The sequence below is a fragment of the Sylvia atricapilla genome, chromosome 1 (assembly GCF_009819655.1).
Source record: "Sylvia atricapilla isolate bSylAtr1 chromosome 1, bSylAtr1.pri, whole genome shotgun sequence".
Lineage (NCBI taxonomy): Eukaryota > Metazoa > Chordata > Aves > Passeriformes > Sylviidae > Sylvia > Sylvia atricapilla.
The window spans coordinates 6,174,698-6,202,549 of record NC_089140.1 but is presented as its reverse complement, the minus strand read 5'-3'; the positions used below and the strand labels follow the sequence as shown (position 1 = coordinate 6,202,549).

The following is a 27,852-nucleotide window of genomic DNA, read 5'->3' as shown; positions in this document are numbered from 1 at the left end:
GTTGGGCTCACGTGCTGGATACGCTTCTTGCTCAGCACAGCCCTCGTTTCAGTCCTTCCAGAGGGCATCAAACCACAGAACCAGCACTGAGCACCATCTGGTTTCACTGATCCAGATCCAGGTCTGGTTCCAGTGTACCTGGAATGAGGGAAGGATGTAGTTAAGAGGCTGTGAAAAGGGAAAGATGCATGGCAGAGGGAGGGTATCCATTGCGTGTTACTGTCACTGCAGATTTTTTCCGTGCACAACAATAAAAAAAAAGCAGCAGTGCACAAAAACGAGGCCTGGAGTGATCAGCAGTAGATCTGGAATGAATTCAGGAAGAGGCTTAGGTTCCTCAAGCTATGTACATTCCGTGCCATCTGAAAAACAGCTTTTAGTCAAAAATTAATTTACTGGGAGATTACAGGCCAACCGTGTTCTGTGCGTTAAGGAAGTGCATTAATATATTGGTTTGTTTGTATATAATAGCAGCCACTGTGAGATAACACGGCTCACAAAGCCTTAGTGGGGCCTCTGATAACACTCACGCCTCCAGTTTGTCAGCTGTGGGGTGGGCTTGAAATCTAAGGCAAACACACAAGCCCCAAGAGCTACAAGTCCTCAGTGCTCAAAGTCCTCCTAGAACTGAAAGAATACATCCTTATCTTTGCCTGGCTCTGAGAGAGTTCCAAAATCTCCTTCGGGAGCCCTCCTGGGATCCTCTGTGTGATGAGCACTGCAGAAAGTGGCCACCTGTAGCAGCTGCTCATTTTCTGTTTAGCTGCAGTTACCTGCACCTTGTGGCACAGCAGCTCGTGCCACAGAGGGAGTTATTTGTTCAGTCCAGGTCTATGCAAATTTTATGAAGTTTTATTGAGGTGACTCAGCTCCGAGCTGAAGGTTGTCTGCACTTCTCAGAAAACCACCTTTGTCACTCTGCCCTACATCTGATGTCCAGGGTCGACAGATCTGATTTCAGCCTTTCAGAACTGCTGATGGTCATAAAAATGACAGGCTGGGAGAGCTGGGGCTGCTCAGAATGGAGAGCAGAGTGTTCAGAGAGACCTTTAGAGCACCTTCAAGTGTCTTAAGGGGCTACAAGAAAGCAGCAGAGAGACTCTTCACAATGGCATGTAGTGATTGGATAGGGAGAAATGGTCTTGAGCTGAAGGAGGGAAGGTTTAGAATAGATTTTAGGAAAAAATTTTTTATTGTAAGGGTGGCGAGGCACTGGGCTTGAAGCTGTGGGCTCCTCATGTCTGAAAGTGTTCAAGGCCAGGGTGGATGGGGCTCTGAGCCAACCTGGTCTAGTGGAAGGTGTCTCTGACCAGGGCAAAGGGTTATAACAAAATGATCTTTAAGGTCTCTTCTGACCTAAACCATTCAGTGATTCTAAAATCACATTTCGATGAGACTACAACTAGGTTACTAGAATTTTGTGATGTTCGCTCGAGCCTCAAGTGTTGTATCAACTAATTTCAGGCTTTTTTAGGGGGAACATGTTTCATTTTTAAGTTTAAAAAATATCACTGAAAGCTGGTGTAATAAATGTCCACACAGTTAGTCACTACTCATGGCTAAGCTTTGAAATATAAAACTAAGATGAAGAAAGCAAAATGGTAGATAGTAAATGTGTTTATTTAAATCAGATTTGGCTCTGAGTATTTTTTTTTTCATTTGTTATTCTCAGTGGCCTCGGTTCTGCAGATTACTCATCAGTACTCTGGCCTCAATCCAGCTAAAGTACTTAAGTAAGTGCATAACTTTAACTAACACAAATAATCCTGTCTTCAGTGCCAGACACATGAAGACACACATCGATGTGGGCTCACTTTCTTCTTTCCCATTCACTTTAAATTAGTGAATGCTCACCTGTGTTTTACCATTAGTAGTATCTTAATCTGTTCTGTTTGGGTTTTTTTTTTTTTTAAATGTACGTTTTCCCCCAGAAAATATCCACTATATTCATGCTTAGTATCTGGTTCTTGCAGCTCTCCAGCAATAATTCCCCCTTGCTCTTAACTGAGCCCCTGAGTGTGATGAGAGGCAGGTCCTGTTTCAAAGAACCTAAGGAGCACTCAAGCATACATGTAAAAGCAGCTGAAGTACATCTTTTTGATCATATACAATAACAAATATTTAAGACAAGAACACTTAAAATCTCTCTGGAAGAGATTAACACTAAGTGGCATCCCTGTGTTTGCAGTCAGGCAGAACACTTGTAAAACCTGTATTCATAACAAACTCAGGTTAGCTCCTCACAAGTGCTTGACTTCTTTGGAAGTTGTGTTCAAAAGGAGAGGATTTAAATTGTTGGGCTGTTTGATTGACAACGTGTCACACTGATGATTTTGATTTGGCCTCCACCTATACTCAACAGGAGTAATCTGAGGAAGGAATGTTGGCCACAAGGGCTTGTGTAGAGAATGCCTCTGATATTCCTGACTCTAAACTCCACCTTATCTGAGTGGCAGAGTGATACAGGATCAGACACAGCTACAGATTAGAGGTTATGTAAACAAATCCTGCCTCTTTTCTACTCCTGCCTTGATTTCTCTCTAGGAGTATAGCTTGGGATCTAGTCTGTTCCTTCGTATTTTACTTTCTTTGAAGTTTATTTTTCAGAAGTGCTTAACTCTTCTCTCACTGGGACCATTTTTCTTTGACTTAAACTGAGGTGCTGGAGGACACTATGTGTAAAACAAGTTCTTTGTTTCTGGTGTTAGATCAAAGGAAGTTTTGTAAAAGTATTCTGCTTCTCAATGAAGTCAGGAACAAAAGTCACTGGGATTAAACTTCATTTCCATACAGAAATATTTAGGAAGAGCTCCCCTCTAAAAACTACATTTTTTTTTCATGTATCTCCAGGGTAAGCAGATTCCAATACTCAGTATTGCAGTGAAGATTTAGTAAAAATGAAGAAATTAGGATTGCCCATTTCATCATCTTTCCTAGTGCAGCCTGCACTCTATTTTTTTTTTTAGGATTTTGGTAAAATTTATTGTTGTTACATTTATGTTATCCATTTGACCTACTAAAGATCCCCAAGTGCTTATCACTCGTAATTAACTCTGTAAAGTAATTCATATCATAGCTGTTATGTGGGAGGATCCCTGTAGCAGGAGGCTGGTTACTAGTTATAAAATGCAATATTACAGTTGTTCTGTATTTCATGCCAAAGGACTCCTGCTTAGGCCCACTGGTCGAGCCATACTCTGATGGTATTGGGATGAAGTAAAAAAATCCTTTCAGGGTAGAGTTCCCATCCAGTGGCAAACTCTGTCTGAGGTGTTTTGAAATGAAATCATTCATTTTTTCAGCCTCACTTTGCGTACTAGAGATACATTTAGAATAGATACTCCATCACTTTCCTACCTGCTGTGGGACACTTGTGTCCCTAATTCATCAAAGGCCTCTCAGATTAGGAGCAGAGCACCCAGCTGAATCCAGTAAGGATCCAGTGGGGGACACTGTCAGTGCCAGGCTTCTTTATGGGGCTTGTTTTCACTCTGTCCTAAACAAATGGTGAAATCTGAGCTGCCACCACCTTCATTTACACATGCTATCCACTGACGTGATTGTAGCATTTGATATTCCAAATACCTTTTAAGACTACAGCAGTTTTTCCTGCATTCCTCCCAGATATGGGAAATAAAACCTCTAATCCAGTATTTTGTATGAGACATCCCCTTCCTTACTGATTTGTTCGGTGCCTGGAGCAGAGTTTCCTTAGAATAAATGGTAGAAAGCACAGCTCCTGCTCAGCTGCTCTGGTCACCCGGAGATTTTTGAGGTGAGGACTCTGTCACACCAGAGCTGTGTCCCCAAACACCCAACAGACTCAGGGGCTGTCACTCTGGCAGCCTTTGCAGCACACAGGTGGCATTTTCAAATACAGACGGGATCCAAGCTGGGATCCTGACCTCAGCCTCACTGATTCAAGTGTCCTCAGCTGTCATAAACTCACCAGTATCAGTTACTACTCTCTAGCAAAAAACCAAGTAGAAGTTTAATTTACATTTTAACCAGAAGATGAAACCTCTTTTTTTTTTTTTTTTTTTTTCCTGACAACTTGTCCTTTTCCACTTCACAAATCAGGCTAAATTAAACCAAAAACAAGCAGGAATTGTTAGAAATTAATTTTGCACAGATTGCAAGAGAATAAACATATTTATGACGTACATTTGGGACAAAATTTTAAGTTGTTCTTTGACAGCTCGTCAGGAGAAGAGTTGTTAACTACTTCAGTTGTGTTGAACTGTAATTGTAGTACAGAGCAGTAGCAAATGGTGGGAAAATTACCATTCCTAGTTTACTCTTGCATTCAAAATGGCTTTGCCTTGATTTGCATTTAGATGGGAATTCCTTCTGTTGCTCTTCAATCCATTAGGTTTTATAAGGTAAGTAGCCTTTTTTATTTTTATTTTTATTTATTTTTTCTGAAGTGCTGGGAAAGGCAGTCAGTTTTCCTGCTGAACTGTGCAGGTGACACCCCAGCATATCCATCTTGAGCCATCAGGAAAGAGAAAGGCAGCCTTGAATTTACCTGGAAATGCCTATTTCTAAATAAAGCACAGGTAATATTTTTTGTTGCAATGCCTGAGTAAGTCTGCTCCACACAGACTTGTGATTTGCAGCAGAATTTCTTTTTTTAGGTTGTTCTTTCTATTCTTACCCAGTCAGCAGAGACTGATATACAATCTTTATTATTACTCAGAAAATATTTGTTTTAGAAGATTTTTATTTCGGAATTAAGCCTACTTGTTTGAAGGGAGGGGGGAAAATACATTTGTATAGGTGTTTAGTAAACTTGGTTTTGTACATAACATACATCTAAAGAATTCTCATTGAATTACCCTACTAAGACTATATATATATTTGTAAAGATTGGACAAAAATAGAAACTGAAAAAAAAAAAAACAAAAAAAACCACAAGTCTGAAAGAGACATTAAAAATTCATTTTCCCCCATCAACAAAATCAACTGTAGGGAAATAAAAATGAACAAATGGGGGGTTTTAATCCCTTGCTTAAAACCTCCTGTGACAGAGAATTTAGAGGGATTTTTTTGGCAAAACGTGCTGGTTTTTTGCTTCTGCTACACTCAGAAAGTTCTCCCAAAGCCCAACCTAAGAATTCTTTACTAAAGGCTAAGTAGATAACTTCTCATCCCATAACCAGTGGACACAGAGGATAATTAATCACTTTTCTTCTTGCAAAAACACATCATGTTTGGTGACTGTTGAGGTATTTTCCTTCAGTCTTCTTTTTCTGGTGGTGTGGTTTTTTGGGGTTTGGGGAAGAGGGGGTTGGTTGGGGTTTTTTTGGTTTGGTTTGGGTTTTTTTGGGCGGGGTTGTTGTTTTTTTGTGGTTTTTCGTTTGCTTTTTTCCCTCTGTAGATGAAGAAACTGGGAAGTTTTCAAGTTCATCTTGACAGGTCATGTTTTCTGAACATGTAGATCATTGCTGTTCCTCTTTTTTTAGACTCTTTTAGTTCATTCTTGAGTTTCATCCCTAAAACTGAATGCAGTATCCCAGCTGGCATCTAACCAGGGAATGTGTAGCACAGATGCTCCATGTCTTACCTATAACACATTTGTAAACAGTGTGATTTTTGTTTTTTTTTTAATTTCCAAGAAACTGACATTGTAGTCTCACATTTAGTTTCACTCCCAGGTTTTTTCCTTGCATGACTGCTGGAAGTCAATCCCTTCCCATTTTATTTTTGCATTTGATTATTGTGTAACACATTCTACTTACCTATATCAAAGTGCATCCTGTTTTTCAAAGCACTGCAGCAATTCTCAAAGTTATTTTAAGTTCTAGGCCTGTCCCTAAAAAATCAGCTTCTTTTACCATTGAGTCACTTTGAGTCATTTGAAAATGTGGTCAGGTTATTCATTATTTCTTCATTGAGTCATCAGTGGAAACACTGAATGATGTTAGACAGAACACAGACCTCTGTGGAACCCTCTCTTAAACCCTCCCAGTAAGATAAAGAAATCTTCCTTGAGAATATTGTGACCTTTAGCACCTCCAGCGTTGTTATGACCTCGTTTCACCCAGACAATCTGGTTTGCTCGTGTGTGTGTCAGGCAAGAGTGTCACAAGTCCAGTGAACTCACACTGGATCTGCCGCCTGCAGCTCTTCCAGCCTCTCATTGGAGAGGCTGAGGGTGCTTTGGCTTTGGTTGCACACTTTGCTGATGCTCCTTCTTTCCTGTATCTGCTTAAAATGGGGGTGGCTGTTCTATTAATCATCTTAAAATCAAACTTACACCAAAGAATGTAAGGCAAGATGGCAGGAAACTATATAAAAAATGATCTTCTGCTGATGTTAGTTGTTGTTCACATCCCTGAACCATCCCTGTGGCTTAAATACTTGGCATGCTCTTATGAAAAGGATGGGGTTCCTTCAGTAGGACAAAGGACTGAAAGGACTCCTGGATTATCAGAAAAAAGAAACAAAGATTATCAGATAAGCTTTAATGTATTTCTTGTAAGTGCATCTATAATTTCCAGGACTGATTTTACTTCCACAGAGCATTAGTCACTCCTCACTCCCTTTACCCTAGGAAGCTAAAGAGAACAGCCAGAGACAAAGTAAGCAGTTAGCTATTAAAATTTACATCCCAGCCTTCCCAGAAATCCTAAAATCTCTTTTGTTTACATCTACCTTTTGTGTCTTTTACTGTTCGATCAACCATAAATTCTTTTACTTTGTGTCTACAAAGATTGATGCCACTGCTGTATTAAGGTCATGTTGTAGGTCCACGTTAATTAGCATAAATAACATTCCTGTAAAAATGTGGCAAAGAAGAAATGCATTTGTGCATATTCATCTTCTAAACCTTTCTCTCTAGCATTTATGTCACCTGGCAATATTTAGGATACAAGTGTGTACTGTCCTGTCACAGTGGGTGTCTCAAGCAGTTAAATTGGGTTACCTGGCATAGTCTGATTGCAAACTTTTGAAGCACAACTTGGATAAATCCCTTGGTTATAGTTAAGGGAATCCTTCTGTGGCAGTAGAACAAATAGTCACCAAAAAAACCCAGGTAGGAAATGTTACAAGATTTTATTACAGCTCTTTTTCAATAAATATTTTTTTTTATCTTTAGCCAGTAATCTTTGAGTAAAATGACAGAAGGAGTTTGTTGAGAGACAATACTGTTAAAAATGTCTTTTATTTTGTCTAATCCTGTCCGCAAGGAACCAGAAGGTGTTTTGACCATGATTTAGGCTGACTTAAGAGTGGGTTGCTCCCAGAAGATGTGGTCCCACTGTCACTCCTGCCCTGAACAATTCATGTGCCAGTGCTGATACAACTAAACAGTGAGTTGGATCAGGAGCTGATCTGGACAAAACCCAATCTTTTCTTTTAGTCCCTTTGGTTTTCAGCTGCATCAGTTTCCTGCTCTGAGTCACTGTGTTGCCTACAAGCCAAAAGGAGCCAGAATGCAAAGTGAGGAGCAAAACGGACACCATGATCAGCAGCTTGTTTCAAAATTGGTCTAAATAAATCGTGAGACTGCAGGTACCTTGAAGGATGGGGGTTCAGTCTTTAGTTCTCCATTTCCTTTGGGTTTCTTTTTTGAGCAGTGTGGGTGGTACGTGTTTCCATCACAAATCTTTGCTGTATATTAAATTACTGCCTTTTTATTATCCCGAGTTTCTCACAGTGCTCTTGGTCTGGATGTAGGTTCTGCCACTGTAAAACCTTGATCTTGCTCTGAGGTTTGCAGCACGAAATTGGCTTAACTAACTTCTTATAAACATCTCGTGTTCTGTAGCAGTGAAATTCAATGCACGCCTTTCAAGTCTCAGTGTCACTTCCAACCAACCTCGGAGTTGTATTTCCTCATGGCTGGTGCTTACTAGGTAATTATGGGGAGCAAATTAAAATAAAAAGAAACCAAATCATGGCAGTTATTTGCAATCAGAGATGTCATCTTCTCTTCCTTTGATTAAGGAAAGGTGTTAAAAACTCTTATCAGTAGCAAGGTACACGATAAGAAAGATTAAAAATTTAGAGCTTTTAAAGCCAGCTCCCAGAAGTAATTAAAAGCTTCCAAAGCCTTTTGATTAGTAGGCTGAAAAATATTATAAATTAATAGGAACTGCTTTGGTATTTTGTGTGACTGGTCAGTGAGAAATCCTAGAAGCATCTTTAAAATACATCTCTGAATGAAATATTTTAGAATTTTCTTTTCAAAGGATCTTTACAGTATAGAAGAACTGGCTATTGTTAACTTCCTCATATATCCTTAAAAGTGTCTTTAGAAAGAGGTAGCTTGGGAAAAGAAAAAAGCTGTCACCAGCAGTTTGTTTCCTTGCTTGAAGCTTCACTGGACTTGAGAAATTAGAAGACAGCTTTCTGTTTGTCCATAAATGCTGGCTCTCTCCCCCCATCACAGTTTTATTCTCATTATCTTTCATTTTCCCCTACGTTTTATGCACTTTACTGTGCTATGCTGCCTCTAATCACCCTTCCCTCCTTGAAGGGCTTGCTGAACTTTTGAATCCTGAGCTTCCCCTTGGGGCCAGCAGCTTTAAAATGTGTCTCGATGACTCCTGTGACTCTTTGGGAGCACCATCCCTGTGTGTCCGCCCGCAAGATGCGCTGCCATCGCCCAAGAAATAATCTGTTTATCCCCTTCTACAGCATCTGTGTCTGAGCTGCTGCTGCTGCGGGGACCTGCTCATTCCCTCACGCTCAAAATAAATGTAAATGACCAATCTATTTCGAATATTTCCTCATTTCCCTCGCTTCTGCTGTGGCCTGGCTTTGCTGTGATGCAGGTTTGGGCGCAGTAAATCCCCCGTGAAGCGGAGTGAGCCCCGTCCTGCCATCGCTGATCCCGGGGCGGCTTTGGGAGCGCTTTTTCCCCCCGCTGACCCCGGAGACGCCGACATTCGGGCTGATCTGGAATTGTAACTTAATCTGGAATTGTTTTAAATGGAAACCAGCGCGCCCGTGCCCAGAGCGGGTTCCCCGGCACAGAGGGCACCTCGGGACAGAGCGGGTATCCCGAAATCGGGGACACCCTGGGACAGGGTACCCGGGATTGCGGACACCCCGGGATAGAGGGGGTATCCCGATTTAGAGGGGGTATCCCGACATAAAAGACATCCTGACATAGAGCGGGTATCCCGACAGAGGACACCCTAGGAGCGAGGGGGTATCCCGGAACAGAGGGCACCGCGGGATGGCAGTCCCAGGCTGCAGCGGGTATCCCGGGATAACGGCTCGGCGCACTGCGGGAGCTCCCGTCACACACAGGGGAAACCCCCTCAGCACCCTGACACCCCCCGGGGCCAGTGGAACCGTCCGCTTCCCCGCCGCTGCCTCGCAGGTGAACGCGCGGGAGCGTACCAACCCCCGCCGGCGGGGGGAGCGAAGGGTTTCCCCCGGTCCGCCGTCAGTCGTATCGCTCTAGCCCAGGGCAGCCCGGAGAACCACCGAGGCTGTGGAACGCGCTGCGAGAGGCGGCTGCCCCGGCAGAGCTCTGAGGGCACTAAACCTCCCCTCCTCGTTCTCCCTTTTCCGCGCGGAAGTGGTAGCTCCCTCCCCCTCCCGCCGCTGACCAACGGGCTCGACTGCAGCAAAACGGAACGTACCAAGCGCTGGGCCGGGGGGAGGGGGAGCGGCGAGGCGTGGCGGGAAGCGCCGTCCTGCGAACGGGCGCCCGGGGAGCCGCTCCCGCCGAGCGGGGAAGAGGCGGCGCCCGCAGGAGGCACGGCCGGGGAGCCCGCGGCTTCACCCGGGGCTTCGCCCGGGGCTTCACCCGGGGCTGGGGGAGGGCGAGCCGCGGTTCCTCCCCCCGGTTCCTCCCCCCGCGGTGTGTGTGAGCGGCAGCGTGTGCGGAGGCCGAGGGGCAGCTGCCGCCGTCCCGCCTTCCCTCCCCGCCGCCACTCCCCGCCCGGTGCCGCCGCGGGGCCGCTGAGTCCGCGCCTGGATGCTCATCTCCTTCTCCTCTCTTCCCTCCCGCAGGCGGCGGCAGCGGCTCCGGCTCCCTCGCAGCTCCCGGCCGCCTCCGAAGGGATGCTGGAGAAACTAGAGCTCGAAGATGAAGGTAAAAATCCACGGGGGCGGCGGGCGGGCCGGGGACACCCACGCGGCCGGCGGGGACACGGGGGCGGGGGATGTCCCCGGGCCGTGTCCTTGCGGGGCGGGTCGCGGGGCCAGCCCCATCCCGCTGCTGTTGTCCCGGTGCCGCCGCCGGGCCGTGCCCGATCCGGCCGGGAGCCGCTCCCTCAGGGCACCCCCTCCTCCTCCCCGGGAGACACCCGGCTCCTCGAATACGTCTGCCATACCAAATATAGGCTTTGGGCGCGGGGATGGAAAGCTCTTTCAACTAAAGCTTCCACTCCTTATGGCAGCGCATACATCTGTTCGAAGCGGCAGCTGTACGCTGAATTTTCCTTATGTGGCTGCGCTCTGTGCTGGTTCTTCGCTGTGCTCTGACAGAGTGCGCTCTGCTTTCACAGGGCAACTCCTGGCAAGTTTTTTTTTTTTTTTTTCCTTCTTGCAGGCACTAAACCGTGCTGTGAGAAGGCATGGATATTTTTTTATTTTTTTTTTCTCCAACTCGCACCAAGCAGCCGCTTCACCTCTGAAAGATCCGTGCTGAATATCTCGAGCTTTCATTTTCAGAAAGGATTAGCTCAGTGGATGCAAATGTGGGCGCATGGCTTAATCTCTGTGCTCAGCGTCGTGGAGTGGCTAAGACTTCATGGGATGTGTTTTTCTGTAGCTGGTAACTCCTATTGTAAAATGTAGGACAAATATTTAAGGAAAACTTTGAAAATAGCAGGCTGAGTCATTTTGTGAGAAGATATAGCTAAGCTGGTATGCTAATGAGGCAGATTCTTCGTTACTAGTATGCTGCCTGCAGTTGTGGGACTGGTCTGGAAAAGTAACACCTTTTATTTTAATCTTTCTGTGTGTGAGAAAAGGAAGCTCTTAACAATTGCATTCTTTGAGCTGCCTCTTTTTTTTTTTTTTTCCTTTTCTTTTGGAGTCCAGACAGAGTTTGAATTGCAATGAAATGCTTGTGCCTTTGTGCATCTTGAACATGCTGAAGTGTGAGTATTTGGTGCAGGGGATCTGTTGCTAACTTCCAGGTTTTTTTTTCCTCACATTGTTTAACTATTTTTAGTTAGGCATTCATGTTATGCTTATGGAGAAGTAGAAAGTGACCAATTTACTTATTGATTTTTACATAAAGCTTGCTGCTGTGAGATACAGGTTCCTAAAACCTGCTGAATCATCAATAGTTAAGCCATTTTGGAGTCTGTTTCAAACATCTTACAAATTTAGGTGTCTGGAAAGGATCTCTAGGTTAAAAAAAAATATGAAACAACAAACCTTCAGTTTTGAGGCACCTTTATGCTTTTAAAAGCGTAACATGGAGTTATGTGGAGACACTTGATAAGGGTGAAGCTCTTCTAAACTCCTGCAATAAAATAATCTGAATTCTTTAGAAGCTTAGTAGTTTAATTTGTATTTTTTTTTTCTGATTTTCAGCCTTCTGTTTTGCTTTGTCTCTCTTTTGGCTCTAAATTTCAGGCTTTCTGGATGCTCCCGCTGGGTAGGTGAGAGCAGTTCAGGGGCCTGTCAAAAGATCATGTGTAATAGCAAACCTCTGGCCAGTTTAAATTAGGGTGTGGGTTTTGAAAGGAGCAGTCACCTTATTAGGCTTTTAGACTAAATGAGAACCTGGCTTTAGGCCTGGTTTTAAAGCCGAGTGTAAATGGTGTAGAGTGCTGTGTTCAGAGCCTAGGGTGTGAGTAAAAGTGAGTGTGGGAGTCAGAGCAAAACCTGCTGCCCAGAGAAAAATCATAGAAAATTGAGATGCAGCTGGAAATGCAGCAGCTTAGTTGCAGTACCTGTTTTATGACCTAAATTTTTGCACTGGTTGCTGCCGTTGTATTGGTGCTAATATTGGAGGTGGGAGAGTAAAAGACATCTGAGATGCTGGCTTTGTTGTTGGATGGTGAGTGGTAAGTGCTCAAGAGTTGAGAAACGCCTCTGAGATCTCGATAAGGTTTCATTAAGTGGTTGCAGCCAAACTGTAACTGATCATCTTTTGTCAAAAAGTTTCTCCACTGACACTTAAAATTGTGAGTTGAATGAGAAATTTGAAACTTGTTTTGGAACTGCTTTCCTGGCTGCCTCTGCTTTCGAGTACTTGTTCTTGTGAGCTTTCCAGTTCTGTATCCATCAACAGTTGCTAACTATCTTGTGTATCAAATTATGCTGCAGTTCTGTTGAAACAGGAAGCTTAATAAAATGAGCTGAAAAATGAGGCTCAATGTGTGTGCTGAATGCCATCCAGTATGTGGATTTGTTAGGCCCTCTCCTCAAAGGTTACACAAATGAGAATGTGAAGGCACAGAAGGCATTCATTTAATTTGGATTCTAATTAAGAGGGTGAAATTGAAAAAAATATGATGCTAGAAAGATTTATGATCTTATGTAGTACTGTAATGAAATATGCAGAGTCTGGCCTGATGGTGTGACTTCTAAATAAAACAGTGGTGTCAGCTGAAGAGCAATTTTAATTTTCATTATGTCAGAAGAATGTGTTTAAACTATTTGGTACCTAATTAGCGTGGACAGTGTTAGATAGGATGCTGTTGTTGCAGAGGGAAGTGCTGGTCATGTTTTTAGCCTGAAACATGTTCATGTCTGGCTGAACTCTCTAAGATCAGTGTCACTTCTTACTGGTGGCTCACTGGTCTGGGACTGGCTTCATCATGTTGCTTTGGTGATGTGTAAGTCTAGATGTGAGTGAGATGATGTGAAACTGCATTAGTGCACCACAGCTGAAACAGGCTGTGGGCTCAGTGTGTGCTCAGAGGAGAAGGACTGGATAGGTCAGGGATATTTATTTTATTTGGGGCTCCCTAAAGGACCTTTCTCCAAGCAGCAATCAGAGCAGGAAAGGAAAAACTCCCATGTAAGAAGTCCAGAGTCTCTTTTTAAAAGAAGGGTACTCAGCCTAAAAATAAACAGAAAACTTTGAGTAAAATATTCTCAACTCATCCTGCTTAGTATTCCTTGGATAGGAATGACCTACTACATTTCCTCAAAAAGTGTGAGAGCTACCTGTTGATGGGTGTGGAGTGTTTCATTGTGGCCTGAAATACAGTGCTGAGAGGCCTCTCATGAATGTAATAAATGATCAGAACCTGGTTATCTTCATACACATGATGGATTTCCTTCTTCAGCTCTAGTGTATGTGCAGTAATGTTTCTGTAGTAAGATTATTTCTGCTTCTGATCAGTGTCGAGAAGGGGTCTGGGTTTTCTTTTATGGGTGATATGATGAGCTTGGAAAAGGACAAGGAGAAATTATTCTGAAGATCTAATATGAAAAAGGACTTTAGTTAATGATTTACACTTAAAAGCTTTATTTTGTTAAGCTGGAATTCCGTAAGTGGTTGTGTTCCAACATCTACCTGTCCTCTGAGAGGAGAAACTAGGTTAGAGTAACAAATGGATGCCTGTCAGGTGTATTGATTCAGTGGGTATAGTTCTAGCATGTTATTTTGGAAACCAGTTTTGTTGCAGTGTTGTCTTTCATCCATGTTAATCTTTTCCTTCTGCTCACCTTGACTAACAAAGTAGTAGCTGCTGAAAGCAGAATTAACTGCTTTTCTGTAGCATCTGCAACCCCCTTTTGGAGGTGTTTTCTGCAGACTGAATTAATTTAATTGCAGGGTTCTGCTGTGTCTGTGCTCAGTTCCTAGTCTGGAAAAAGGGAATTCTGCAGAGTGTGTGCAGCAGTTGTAGCATCAGCGTCATGGGACTGATGTGCTCCCTCTTGAATGCTCTACTTCTCTGGATTGTTGCACAAAGCAGCGTTTAGACATTGGATAAACAGTTTGCATTAGAGTGGAATCTCCCCTGGTAATGTTCTGGCCTTCATCTCACTCTCCCTGAATCATGCAGCTCTTCTGTTACCTGCTCCTTTCTGGCTGTCTCCTCAAATAGACTTTCACCAGTAATTGCATCTCCACTGCTTTTGTGTCTGGGGTCATTCCTTCCCTGCTCTGGGGATTTTCTTACTGTGTCTTATTAAAAGTAGTTTCTTGCGCTCCTCCTGCCTGCCAGCCTCCTGCTGTCAAGTGAATATTTGAATCAAGGTATGAAAACAGATGTCACTCTGGGGCCGAAAATAATTAAAAGAAGCTTTTAATTTTCATTTTAATGCATGTTAATAGGCAGGTTGGGTTTTGTTTCCTTCTTAAGACTGAAGGATCAAGTGCTTGGGTTAGGAGGTGGTAAAGTTAAGCCGTTGTTTTGCGACTGTAATTAATTTCTAATAAACATTCATTATGTGATTGTTAAAGCTGGTGCTCTTTGGCACACAGAAACGGTATTTTGCCCACAAGATGTGCTTTGAGATACCAGGGGACGTGGTGGTGGTGATAAGGGGATGTTTTGTGTTAAACTTTCCATAGGTTAGAATCCTGAGTGAACGTGGTAAGAAATTGTTAAGCAGAGATGATAACTGATATTAATGGATTTCATACAGTCTTTCCTATGATGTACTTTCCAAAGTTGTTCAAGAACAACACATCTGGAGTTTTCAGATGTGCAGCTTTATTAGTTTATGCAAAAAGTCACAATCGAGTGTTCCACAGTCCTGAGCACCCTTTTTCTTTCCCTTCCAGTTGTCTGTATAGGAACACCATATGTGATTTTCTTTTCCCCCCAGGAAACTTCCATGCTCATCTTTTAAACATGAAAATTATGTATAAAGTGATGCATAATTCAAAGTATAAAACTTCATTTAGCAGTGCAAGAGGAGCTGTTGGAAGTTTCGTTGTGAGGGCTGTTTTTGGTGAAGGCTGTTCCTCTGATCTGTGCACGAGTTCATGTCAGCCAGTGCACACTGACTCCAGACAGTCCTGTTTTCCTGCTCCTACAGAAGATACAGCTGTCCTATTCTTAACATGGTATTTAGCCTTACAGTGAGCAAAGCCCTGCTCTGTCTTGGCAAGGGAAAAAAAAAACATTTAGCAGCTAAAGTTTACAGTCTTTCTCAGGAAGCAAAAATTCTTAAGCCTTACCTATCTGGGAAGTGATGTTTGAGCACAGCAAAAGATACACAGGACATGCTTCAAAACTCTGCTTTGGGTCTTGAGGGATGCAAGAGCTTCTTGATGAGAAAGCTTTCATAAAATTTGAATGTGGTCAAAACATTTTCCCCAACTTGTTTATGGAAACAAGTGGCTGAGACTTCCTAGAAAATGCTTACCATGGCAGCAATTCCATGTAGTTGCTTTGGCAAACTGCAGGGAACAGGGAACAGTTTTACAGGAAATGCCATTGTGTCCTGGCCAGGGTTGCACCTGCATGACTTGCAGACATTATCTCCCAAGGGAAAGCCATTGTTGGCCAGCACCTATCCCTGAGAGATATTCTTACACTTGAATGCCATTGCTGCTTCAGGTTGTGCACGTGTGTCAGTGTCTGATGGACAAGGACTGGTTCACAATCACCTTCCCCAGCCACTCCTGCTGCTGCTGCCACTTCTGTGTGCACCAGGTGAGGGACAATGTCAGCTCTGCAAAGGGCTTCCCTGCAGAACTTCCCTGGTTCAAAAGCTGCTTGGTTTGACAGTGGGACTATTACAGCTGGTAAACTGCTCGGTAAGAGGTGGAAGACTTTTTGGCCATTATCATCTCAATTTTTTCTGGTTTAGAGGTATTGAGTTCACCGTGTCTTGTGCTTTAGCAGGATAGATGTGGAAGACGTGACAGTGTCAGTGTGGCCTTGTAGGTGCCTCCAAAATGCTGTTTGTTCCTTGTCTGTGTCTGCTCTGCTGAGCATTACCAGGATGGAGGAGGGTGACTACAGAGTCCTTCCCTTGAGAAACTTCCTGGGGTGGTCTCCAGTGTTTTATCCAAGAGACTTCTTTAACGCCCTGCCCTACAGAGGCAGGACAGTACGGATAAAAGAGGATTACTGTCTTGGTGGTTTGATTCTTTCTGCTGTTAAATTTGGCTGATCAAGTCAGTGCTCTTGGAAAACCTGCTGCCTTGGGGCATGGCTGAGTGCTGCATGGAGGTGGCTTGGTTTGAGCTGAAATAATGCCAGTGTGACAGGAATGACAGCAGAATATTTGCATCAGTTGGCTCGACCTAACTGTTGCTAAACAATCATAAATGTTTCTGCTTGTTAATCATCTGCAGCAGGTGTGGGTGTTCTGTAAGAAAGGACTTTTTGTAATGTGCACCGTGGTTTTGATGACTTGAGGGTGCATGATCACAGCATTTGGAGCCTGAAGTCACGACACTGGCACCAGTTCTGCTGTTTGTTAGGAGCTTGATCTTTGGGTAGCAATGATCTGTCTGCAGGTACTTTGTTGATTTGAATGATTTTGGCTTCCAGAACATACAACTCTATTAGCATTGGATGGGTTTGGGGAAGTCTGAAACATGTTAAGAAATGCAGCATTTCCAAAGCATGCAGGAGCTGATGGCATTGTTTTTTTCAGAACAGTTCTTGTGTCTTGAAGCAAAATGTTCCTCTCCATACTGGGGCTGTTTGCCTTGGGTGCCTGTTGTGGTGGGTTTTACTGTGCCTCTTCTATGAGTAGAGAAGACTGACAAATGGAAAATCTGACAATTCAGGGGAATATCCTTCTGTGGAAAGGTTGCACTAATGGCTGGGATTAACATGAAGCCAAAGCAGTTTAATACAGGCCTAACTAGGTTCGAGCAAAGTCGAATTTGTCCTTTAAGCCTCCAGTTTGGCACCTAGATGGAACTTTGGAGAGCTTAAATAACTTTGTCCTTCCAAGAGCGGACCACATCAAAAAGGTTTTTGAGTATTTTGTGCTATCTTTAAGGTAGCTTCTGAATACTGTTTGAATAAAACTAACTTGGTTTTAGGTTGTTTACTCCTCTGCTGAAGTTTTTATGGATTTTACTGTTTCAGTGAACCAGTTGGGTGATTTTACCCATTTTGACTGTGACAGAATTTAATGGCACTCCTGCATTTTGTCTAAAAGCGATTTTCCTGTGCTACAGACCACTGGTTTTACTTGTGATGTGATTTTCTTTTTGTCTTTTTTTAGGGTGTTTTTTAGGTTGCTGTTTTTTGGTTTTCTTCTGTGGGGTTTTTTTACGACATTATTATACTATTTGCTTTTGTCTTTGTATTGTGACAGAGTATTTCATTCTGACACTGGGCATTATAAGAAACAGAATCAAAAAGGATTTTTTTTTTCCCTACTGGTCCCTTACACCCAGCATCCTTTTCTGCTGCTTATTTTGAATTTCTGCTGATTTTCAAGGATGAGAGAAAAAAGATGTCTGAGCTACTGGTGAATGGAGCAAACTGAGATGGGTGTAGAAAAAAGCCATTTGTGAGGAAACCATAAGGCTTTGCTCATTTAACTCAGTAAAAAGAAAACCAAAAGGCATGTGATAACACTGTATGCTTGAAAACATCCTGTAAGGGATGGGAAAGGGGGGTAAACACCAGGGGGGGAAATTAAATGAAGAACAACATTGGCACAAGAATAAATGGATGTGAACTCTTCCTATAAGAGCTTTGAAACAATATTCCAACTCCCAGCATAGTTACTGTAAGATGGATTGTAGGAAAGACTTTAATGCTTTGACTCGGTTCAGGATGGAGCAGGATCACTCAGGGAAGGGATTGTGTGGCTGCCTTTGATAGAAGTCTCTGAATGGCAGAGTGCAGAAGGTGAATGCTCTGCTCTAATTGCATGGATCTCTCCTGCCACAGTCTTGCTTGAATTTCTCTAGCATAATTTTGAGTCAGATCCTGAAAAAAATATGGCAAAAAGAACCCCTCAAAAACTCCAGAGCTACTCTGCATAGACATCAGGTCAGCTCAGAGGAAGGTCAGCATTGGGAAGAGTTGCAGTTTATCTGTGCTATAGAGAAGGAATCAATAAAACCTGTGAAATGGGTTCCAGAAAACTGTTTCCAAATGCACTGAATGTGTGTTGGATGTCACCTGCTTGAGTTACAGAGCTGTTGGTTCTTTTTCTGTGTAGCTTCAAGCTACACCTGCTTGGTGTAGCTTCAGTGGTATATTGGAACAGAACACTTGATTCAAGTCTATCAAAGTGTGCATACGGATTCATAAAGTTTTATAAGAAATGCCAGTAATAGCTGTTTAGAAGGTGTTGGCATGCACAGGGAGGGAAGGAGAAGAAATGTGCAAGGGCAAGCTAGAGAGAAATGGAAATGTAAATACTGAATTATTAAAAGCTTCAACATAAGATGTTGTAAGTAACTATTCAGATTGAGTCCAGCAATTTATTTGACCTCACAAAACTGTTTCTCCAGCGAACATAGTCCAAAGTCCTGATGGCTGAAGTCTTAAAAAAAGTGTTTCTCCCTTAAAGCATTGATACTTTGAGTTTAGTCTCCAGTGGAAGATTTTCTCCAGATTAAATATTTGCCCTGTTCAGTGGGGATATGGCTGCAGCTTGTGAAGATGCTGTGTGCTCATTTTGAAAATGCTTGTTGGGTGATTACTGCTTTGGTTGAGCTGCATGTTGAGGTTTGATCTTAAACTTAAAGAAGAGTTAAAAGTTTGTGCAAACTGTGTATCTAGTAGGACTTGGGCTTGTTTTAAAGATACAGCAAAAATTCAAACTGTTTACTAATCTTGCAGCAGAGATACAGGCTGGTTTATTCTCTCATTAATCACATACTTTAAACTTCCCTTGGATCCAGCTCTGCTCGGAGTGATTGCTGATATTAATATTCAGGAGTTTAATACCATTTTTAGTTTCTTGCGTTTTGTGTCTCGCAATCTTGAAGAGCAGGCCCACATTCCAGACAGGCGACATCTTAATTTAGATCTTTCTTTGGGATGCTTAGGGAAAAATCACAGTGCCTCTTGTCGAGGGAAAATCTTGAACATGTTTTAGAAAATTCTTCAGGTCAGCTTATGCTTTGTTGTGGTGAAAATCCTGGAAGTGTTAAGGTTGCAGGCTAAAGTTGCTGCCTTTATTCACAAAACCACAGTGATGCTTTTCTCAAAGTGCAAACCTTTGACCAACAGTTGATTTAAGAGATACTGAGCTGTTTCAAAAGTATTTTTCAAAAGAATCCAGTTGGACTTATGATAGTGTTTACCAGTTAGTTCCTAAACAAGGCAGCTCTTGCTTCTACACAAATAAGTTTCTCTGCCTGCCTGGACAAGGAACTTCAGAGTTGCTATGATTAGCTCTGGAATGTGGAGTTTCTTAAGCTGCCCATCACTTCTTTTTGTCTTTCTCAATTCTTACAATAATCATTTGCTTATCCACACTGTCAATGGAGAGCTGCAGTAAAACAGAAATGTTAACTTCTCAGCCCAATTACCAGGACTTACTGACACCAATAATGAGGAACAAAAGTCACTGCAGGATTTTGAAGTGTGCTCTGAGTGTAAGACTGCTAGACAATCCAGATCTTTTATTGTTTCAAACTGTTTGTATCAGTTTTCTCTTACAAGTCTTAGGTACTGCAGGAATTTGAAGACCTGTAGATATCTAAACCTCAAAACCAGAAAAGTGGATCTTTTAAAGTATTGTCAAGAACTAATAACTATTTTGTTCCAAGCAGGATGTGCTTTTGAAGGCACTTGTCTCATTCCACATTTAGGGAAGGAGGTTGTACAGTGTCCTGAGATTGCTTGGTCCTGCCTCACCAGCTTGTGGAATGCATTAATAGCCCTCTAACGCCTGTGGTGGTTTTTTTTGTTTGCCTATAGTTTTGTTTCAGCAAACTGCCTTTTCTTCCCTGCTACTGCTGTGGCAAATTTAGTTAATAACAAGGTACTTCTCTCTCAGTTGTGGTGGTATTTAGTCACTCCATAATTTGCACTCTTCCAATTGAATGTTTCTTTCAGATTTTGGTATTTCCTGAAAAATTGTATTACCTCCAAGCCACTTAAAAATTCAGTTTGAAGATATTGTGGAGTTTTAAGTCTTGCAACAATTTCTAACTCTCACTGCAAGCTCTTTGAAGCAGGCCCTATTCCTGTTTTGAAGATCACTAAAGAGAATGTTGAATAAAATGAAGTCTTGATCTGCTGCTACTCTGTTGTAATGGGAAGTACCAAACTACTGGTAGAAGCACTTCCAGAGTGAGTTGTAGAAATGGAAAGTCCTGCAGCATGAGCTTGCATGCTGTTCTGCACTACCTGATTGGCATAAGGTGAGCCTTGCAGATGCTGCAGCTTGGGGAAGAGTTTGAACTGGAGTCCATGTCTTTTAAAAACACACAATTGTCATCCAGTCTTGCAAACCTTCTGATAAAAAAGCTTATTACTTTTTTTTTTTTTTTTTCCTGCAGCAGGGATTGCTCGTTAGGCAGATGCCATGGGGTGACTCTGCCCTGTCTTCTCCTCATGCAGTGATACCCATGCTTGCTTTAAAATTAGTGTCTCAAGCATACTGTGATATTTTTAATATTATTTTTATTTTGTGTCTACCTTGTTTTTCATCCAGTTGATCGTTTTATTCTGGGTGAAAACTGATTAGCATGAACTGTTCCTGACACAGCCATGTTGCCTTTTTTCTTTGCTTTTGATGAGCTGCCTTTGTAGGTGCTTACAAATACACTGATTTTAATAACTTGCTTCAATACACTCTAGGAATTCTAGGTCGGTTTGAATTTGTTTGACTTTCCTATAGACTGGTGGTATATCTTCCTCTTAAGGAACTTGCAGAGTTCAGGAATGATTGTTTTTAGCTAGGGTGACTCCTGTTTGCACACATAATAACCTGCTGTCTCTGCATGAAGCAGCTCCTTGTGACAAGGGGAGAAAACATCTCAATTACCTCGGTGATCCAAAGTGACTGAACAGTTGCACTGACTAGAATTCAGAAAAGACACGAAAATGTGTGCCCAAAAAAAAAAAAAAAAAAAAAAAAAAGGTAGATAAAAGGTAGATGTATGCAATGCAGAAGGTTATGTTTGAAAGTGCCTTAAGCAATTTTGAATATCGTTCTTAAAGATGTGTTTCTTTAGCTTGTTACTGTTATTAGAAGGATTAACCTTTTTCTGAAGACCTGAGCAACAAGATGGTGCATTTACTTCTCTAATCACTGTTATTTATCTGTTCCTGTACCTGTTCTCCTCTCTTATTTTCTGTGCCTCTAGACCCTCTTCCTATTTGCAGGATGAGGTGCAGTTAGCAAGGGGGAGAGCTCCTTTCTCTGTTGTTCCTATGTGCTCACACTTCTTTTTAAAGTCCTTTTCCTCTCTTTTCTACATCATATATCTGTGCTGTAATGTGCAATTGAATTAATCTTGGAACGCTGAAGAAGCTCCTGATACTGATCTCTTGATGCATTCCCTATCAATTCTTTGTATCAGAGTTTCTTACATCTATAAACTTGCTGTAATCTGTGTCTGCCAGCTAACACATTCCTTTAGATCCGGGTGGGAAATGTTCAATCTGCAACATCCATATCCCATAGCCTGTGGCTGCCTGAATAATGCTACTGTGGAACTTCAGTGTGTGGTCTTCCAGGATATTTTAAAGCTCTTTGCAGTTCTCAGAAAGAAAAAGAAAGTCTTGTTTCTGTTTCTACATCCTTTATTCCTGCTCCTTGCATTCGAAAGCCGTTCAGCTTGTGGTGGAGTTGTCAACTCCTATCACTATCATCATACTATTTCTCATATCTTGGACTGTAAACCTGTTTGTTTTTTCCTCTGTATAATTGGAAGAAGTACATTGCTAGTCTTGGCTGCCATCTCTGCAACAGAGTTTTTCTGTTGCATATTCTGAAACTTTTGGGTCTGTCCTGTGTAGAGCCAGGAGCTGAACTCTGATCCTTGGGGGTCCCTTCCAACTCAGGATATTCTCTGAGTCTCTGATGTATCTCCTGCCACACAGAGCAGGTATTCTTGTGACCATCTCTTCCTGCTTTTTCTGCCTTTTTTTACCCCTTAGTCTTACCCTGTGGCTGATTAAATGGGTGGTTATTTTGGTGGGGTTTTTTTTCTTTTTCTGAGATAAGTTTCCTCATGAATAAACAGAAATCAAATTAATACAGCATGAACCTACTTCTTTTCTCCTGTGCCTGCCCTTCTTAAACTATGTTAGTATTCCCTTCTTAGCAAGTCTGACATTGGTTCAGCTTCTGGTGTCTGGTTTCTTGTCCACTGTTTCCTGTGTTCTTGGTTGTTTAGCAGACAGCTCAGCAGACTGAGCAGTCATGTCCCCTTACTGCATTATTCTGTGACAAAATTCCAGTTTCCTGCACTTCTCTGCCAGCTCCTCGGTTCCTGAGCTCTTCAGTGGTTATCCCATGTACATTTTAATTTGTGAAGCATTCAAACCTACCTAAAAATCTGCTTAAATGAGCCATATTTTGTAACAGAAGGTAGGCTGAAGTAAAGCTCCTGCTCATGATCACAGCAACATCCTGTACACAGCGAGTCCTGCCTTTCTATTGTTCCTGTCTTTCTATTGCTGAAAAATGCTGATAAAATCCTACCTGGTCATTTGACTCCCAGAACATTATTTTTGAAACCTTGCTTCATTCAGATGTCTCTATTTCCCTTAAAAGCTGTGTTCTAGAGCCTGGTGATGAGGAATAGTTCATGGTTCCTTCTGAGTAGTGTCACTGTTGCTCTTGGAGTGGATGAGCTGTATCCATTGTGGATGGGTTTTTCAGATTTATGTTATGTGAGTGACTTATACTAGAACTCCTACAATCTCCAGCACTGTGAAAGCTGTGTGGGAGGTTTTCAAGGATATTAAGGAACTCCTTCAGTAAATTCAGGCCAGGAGTTATCAGAAACTTTAAAGCCAGTTTTGGTGACAGCTTTCAGATAAAACCACAGCCAGAAGAACAATTTACAAGGTTAATGATGTCTTTTACCTGTTGTCTTCCCTGCCGAGGGTTATCTGTAACAGGAGGGAGAGAGGGTAACTTGTCCTGGCTTATTGAAGTGATTACTCACCCTGGTGACTTCTGGCAGCATTTGGCACAGCTAAGCTGATCTTTGCTGTGGATCCTAGCAAAGATTGTCCTGGGTAGCTTCTAGGGTAAGGAAAGGGCAGGAGAAATATAAATATGTATATATAAATACATGTCTGTATTTATAGATACATATAAGAATAGTATAGAGTGCTTTGGCATGACACCTTTTCATTAAGTTTATCAGTGTAATTACACTAATAAATTTGACTTAATGTATTGCTGTTGGATTAGGTCCATAGTAAACACCGTGATGGAAAAATCTTTGGTCTTTCAATATTTTCATTTTCTGGCGTGTGAAATGTGATATTCAGCATATCATGTGGCTTTAAAAATAGAAGTATGGCTTGGAGTGCCCTGAAGTGCAGATATATGTATGTGCAGTAACAGAAAATAAGATGTGTTTTCCCCTAACTAGGTTGTTCAGTACAAGTGAGTACATCACAAAATTACATTTCCACTTCTCCATTTCCTTTTTTATCCATTGGATCTGGATGAGGGGAGATGCTTATGCCCTTAATAGTCAAGGTGAAAAGTAGAGCTGGGAGTGCTTAGCTCAGCTCCTGCTGCTCTAAGAAAACTCTTAAACTTAGAAAACTCTTAAGCTTTTGAAGTTGCACAGTTTCCATTCTGATTCTTATTTAAAAAATCAGAGAGAATGAGGCAATTACTGTGTATATTTGTGGTTTCTGTCTTCCTCCAAGCTGTTCACCAGCCTAGGCAGTTAGCTGAGTGTATATTTTACATACTGCTCTCGGCTGCTTTTTCCCTGCTTTTTAAAGGGCCTTTTCAATTTGGCTGTTAATTTCCTATGAAACTTTGAGAAGTCAGTTATACTGACACTTGTTTAGGTTAGTAAGAAGCTTTAGGTTCATAAGTTTGAGTTCTTCAAATGACTGAGAGCTGCCAGAGGTCCCAGCCCTCAATCTAACCATGAGGACAGGGGTGCTGTGGTGGAGCTGACACTTTAAAGAAGGTGAGAGAACCCAGCCTCTGTGGAACCTGTGTCTTTCTTTCAAATGCTCCTGGAACCAGTGACTCAACTTGAAATATGACTGATACCACGAGCATTAAACAGCTGTAACATAAAATACAGTAGGAAAGGTGGTGATGTTGTATTGTTGAAGTCAGGAAGCACTGTGTGGTCCAGGATTGTGTTGGGTCAGCCCAGTAAGAGCAGAGCCCAGAAATGCTGCCTGTGGCTTGCAATAGACCCTTCTGAGGAACTTTCTGTAGGTTTTTTATGTTGCAGTATTTGAAGGCTTTTCCATAAGTGTTGACATTATATTCCTATTCTCTGTCTGCAGACACTTTCTTTTAAAAATGTTTGTTTGTTTGTGTTCTTTTTCTGCTTTTGAGGGCTTTGGAATTCTGAGAGGAAAGCTGTAGCAGGAGAGCACCCTGTGTGGTGGCAAAAGTATGACTGGAACTGAAGGCATCTGTTCACTAGATCTCTGAGGAAATGGCTTCAGCAATGCTGCCGAAGTTTCTGTGTCATTCATGAATTTTCAGATGGTAGCTCTACCTTAGAATTCTCTGAAGAGACAGTTATGCTTAGTGCTGAGTCCCACTGCAATCTCTGAGTCAGTATTGTTGAATAATTAATCTGTCCAAAAAAAAAAGTTATGATGCTCTTATAAATAACATCTACTGACTGCAATAAAAAACAAAAGCATGTCTCAGTGAAAGGAAGAAAGTAAAAGTCATTTTGGTGAATATGATTGGGGAGCAAAGTGGCAGAAATACAAATAGATTGATCTTTTGCTCTTTAAAGGATCTCTAACAATAGAAGCAAATAAAATGCCAGTGCAGAGAATCTGTAAAATCCTGTATGACAAGGTGCTCAACTTCAGGTGTTAAATTGTCTGACAGGATTTATTTGTAACCTTCCAGGTGACTTCTCTTTCTGCTCCATTCAAAATGGCAAAAAAGCAGCACTGGGAGTTTGGATATTTTTGCCTTCACCAATGGCTTGGGGAGAGGGGGTGCACATGGGCAATGTCCACTTGCAAAATAACTTCCAGATGAATCTTCAGGAGCTGAGCTTGCATGAGTGAGCACCCCCACAGAAATACACATTCAGCTACTTATCAGTGCATTCTTCTCCTCCCCGATCCTGCTCTAGATTCGGATGTCTCCTGCTGGGAATGTGCTCTGTGAGCCAGCTGATTCCCAGATCATGAGCTGTGGAGAGCTGGGGCTTGGCTGGAGGCAGTTCTGTTCTATCTCCTGTTCATATCTCCTCCCTGCTGGGCAGATGATCTGGGGTGCAGACCAGAGATGACGTGCAGAGACCGAGGGAGGTTGTAAGTCAAGTCAGAAGGGATCTGTCTGTGTCCATCCAAAGGAAATACTGCTTTGCAGGTGCTGCAGAAGCTGCAGAATGAAAAGGCAGTTATTGGGAACACAAATCAGACTGGAACAAGAAACTAAGCAGATGATAAAGTAGAAATGTTGTTATTTGCTCACTTACCCTTGCAGCGCAGTGATGATTGGATACAACCCAAAGCAGGAGTTTGTCCTCTGGAAGGGGAGAGGAGCTGTAAGGAAGATTTTGCCCTATGCAGTTTGCTGTGCAGGAAAGATGGATGTGAGTGCATCCCTGAGCCTTAGGTTTGGGAGACCTTCCTCTCTATTGAACAGCTGTGTACATAATGTAGACATAACACACATCTGCACAAAGAATTGGGCTCTGGCAGCTCTTCAGTGTTCCCAGGGAGCTGAAGGTGGTAGAAGGTCTTAAATATCCTTTCCAACAGGCACTTGATGGAGCTGTGTAGGACATGAGAGTTAAATCAGTGCTGCTGATTTTTTGCATGTTTAGTTAGTAACTCATAAAGTGGTGCATTGTACTTACTTAGAGTATAAGGATCTTCTGTAGAAACAAACCTCAGTTCCAGCTGGACAATTGGATCCTTGTCCAGATGCTGCTGGAGTTTCCTAGCTATTTACAGGGGTGTTAACAGTGCTCACACATGGCTACCTCATGCTTCTGAGTATTTTTAATTGTAACTCTCCAGTTAAAATTAAAGGGAAGCAGTCACTTTGTGGTGTCTCCCCTGAACTAGGAAGACAGCACAGGGTGAGATAACATTTAACCATTCCTTTGCATCTGGCTGGGGATTGCTGAGGTCCAGGTGAAGTTGTGTTTGGAGGGTGGGAATGTATGGTGAGAGGAGGGTTTATGGGCACACCTTCATTGTGCTTATCCTGATACATTTAAAAATTGTTAGTGAGTTGGCAAGACTCAGTGGAGCCACGATGTGCTGTGAGGGTGTTCATTTGTTTCAGCTGGTTGTTTTGTGGTTTATAGAATCATTGAATCATTTAGGTTGGAAAAAACCTTTTAAGATCATCAAGCCCAGCTGTTAGCACTGTGTTCACCATCCCATGTCCCCGAGTGCCACATGCACACATTTTTTAAACATGTCCAGGGATGGAGATTTCACTATTCTGGTGGCATTTGAGGTGTTCCCATGCTTATTTCTACCTATGGTATCTTACCTGTTTACAAATTTGAGATTGAAGTAAATAAGGACTCTTGGGACTGCACTTTGGATTGTAGAAACAGCCATAACTTTCTAAAGGCCAGACTTGCTGATTGTTTGTTTGTTCATTTATTTATTTTAAGAGTTATGGGAGTAGGAAATGAAGGACTTGGCTCAGTGTGTAGAAGGTGCTGGATCCTGGAGATCCAGCTTTGCTTCTGTAAATTTGGACTAAAAAGGTTGTGCTGAGCCATTTGGTGGAAATTACAATTTATCCAGAGCAAGAGAACTGATTTTGTGCATATCTAGAAAATGAGAATTTTGAGGTTTTAACTCCCTATAGAGTTCTTTTATGGTCAGTAGGTATTTCAAGGTTGGGTTTTTTTGTCTTTTTTTATTGTGCTCTTCAAAAATGTAATGTGCATCCAAGTTTCTGTAATGGAATCATTAGAGGGTCTAAAGGGTACATCTCTGATGGAGGGATTATCCTTGACCAAGTTCTAGATACCTGCTGGAAAGAATGGAGAGCCAAACTGCTTAAAAAAAGGAAAAAGTTAATGTATCTGGGTTTGTTGTATGCACATACATCTGAACAAATGCAGAGGAAATTTAAGGTAATATGGACAGGATTGCATGTCCTTGCTACAGACATACAACACTTAAATCACTTCAGCCACGTGGATCCTGGTTTTAGAAACAAAGTGTTGGAGTTGTGATTTTCTGTGCAGCCTGAAGAGAATGGAGCTGATTACGGAACTTGGTTGCTGCCTCTTTAGAAAATATGAGATTACTATGTGAAAAGTGAAACAGGTAGCAATAAAGATTCAAGAATACTAATTTAAGGAGCTTGAGTTAGTGAAGCCTGACACTGCTTAAGTTTCAAACTGTCTTCCTCTGTGTGTAATAGTGTTGAGATGCATATTCCAGTAGGTTGCTGTTAGGATAAAAAAAAAAGAAACGAGTTTTGTTTTTTTTTTTTTTAAGAATGTAACTCCTCAGCATGGAAGTCCTTTCTCATCAAAGAAGAACAATGCATTTTGTCTTTGTCATATTTAATCTGAAAGGAAGGATGAGTCTGAAATGCAAAGTGCAAACCTGTGACTGTCTGCCCAGATCTGAAAGCTTGCATTTGAGTTTTGCTTTAGGGTTGTCCTTCTGCAGCGGTGTTCAGTTGATTTGGCATGTTTTTTCTGCTACTCTTTTATTTTTTTAAAGGTTACTTAAATAAAACAACGTAATGTTTTTACTTGCAGCACTTGAAGAATCGGAAAGTGACATTTATGTGCGATTCATGAGGTCACACAAGTGTTATGACATTGTTCCAACAAGCTCTAAGCTTGTTGTTTTCGACACTACGCTACAAGTGAGTATCCTCCTTTCAGTCTGCCTTTGCTTGCAGTTC

General features: G+C 42.1%; 1 protein-coding gene across 3 annotated transcripts in view; it reads left to right on the top strand.

Moving 5' to 3' along the window:
- PRKAG2 (protein kinase AMP-activated non-catalytic subunit gamma 2) overlaps positions 1–27,852 on the top strand; it is a 213,301-nt gene that overhangs the window by 157,315 nt on the left and 28,134 nt on the right. For all 3 annotated transcript variants that reach the window (XM_066314255.1, XM_066314256.1, XM_066314257.1), the window contains 2 exons: positions 9,976–10,057; positions 27,704–27,813. In XM_066314255.1, coding sequence (XP_066170352.1) covers positions 9,976–10,057; positions 27,704–27,813 — 192 coding nt within the window. The remainder of the gene's footprint in view (positions 1–9,975; positions 10,058–27,703; positions 27,814–27,852) is intronic.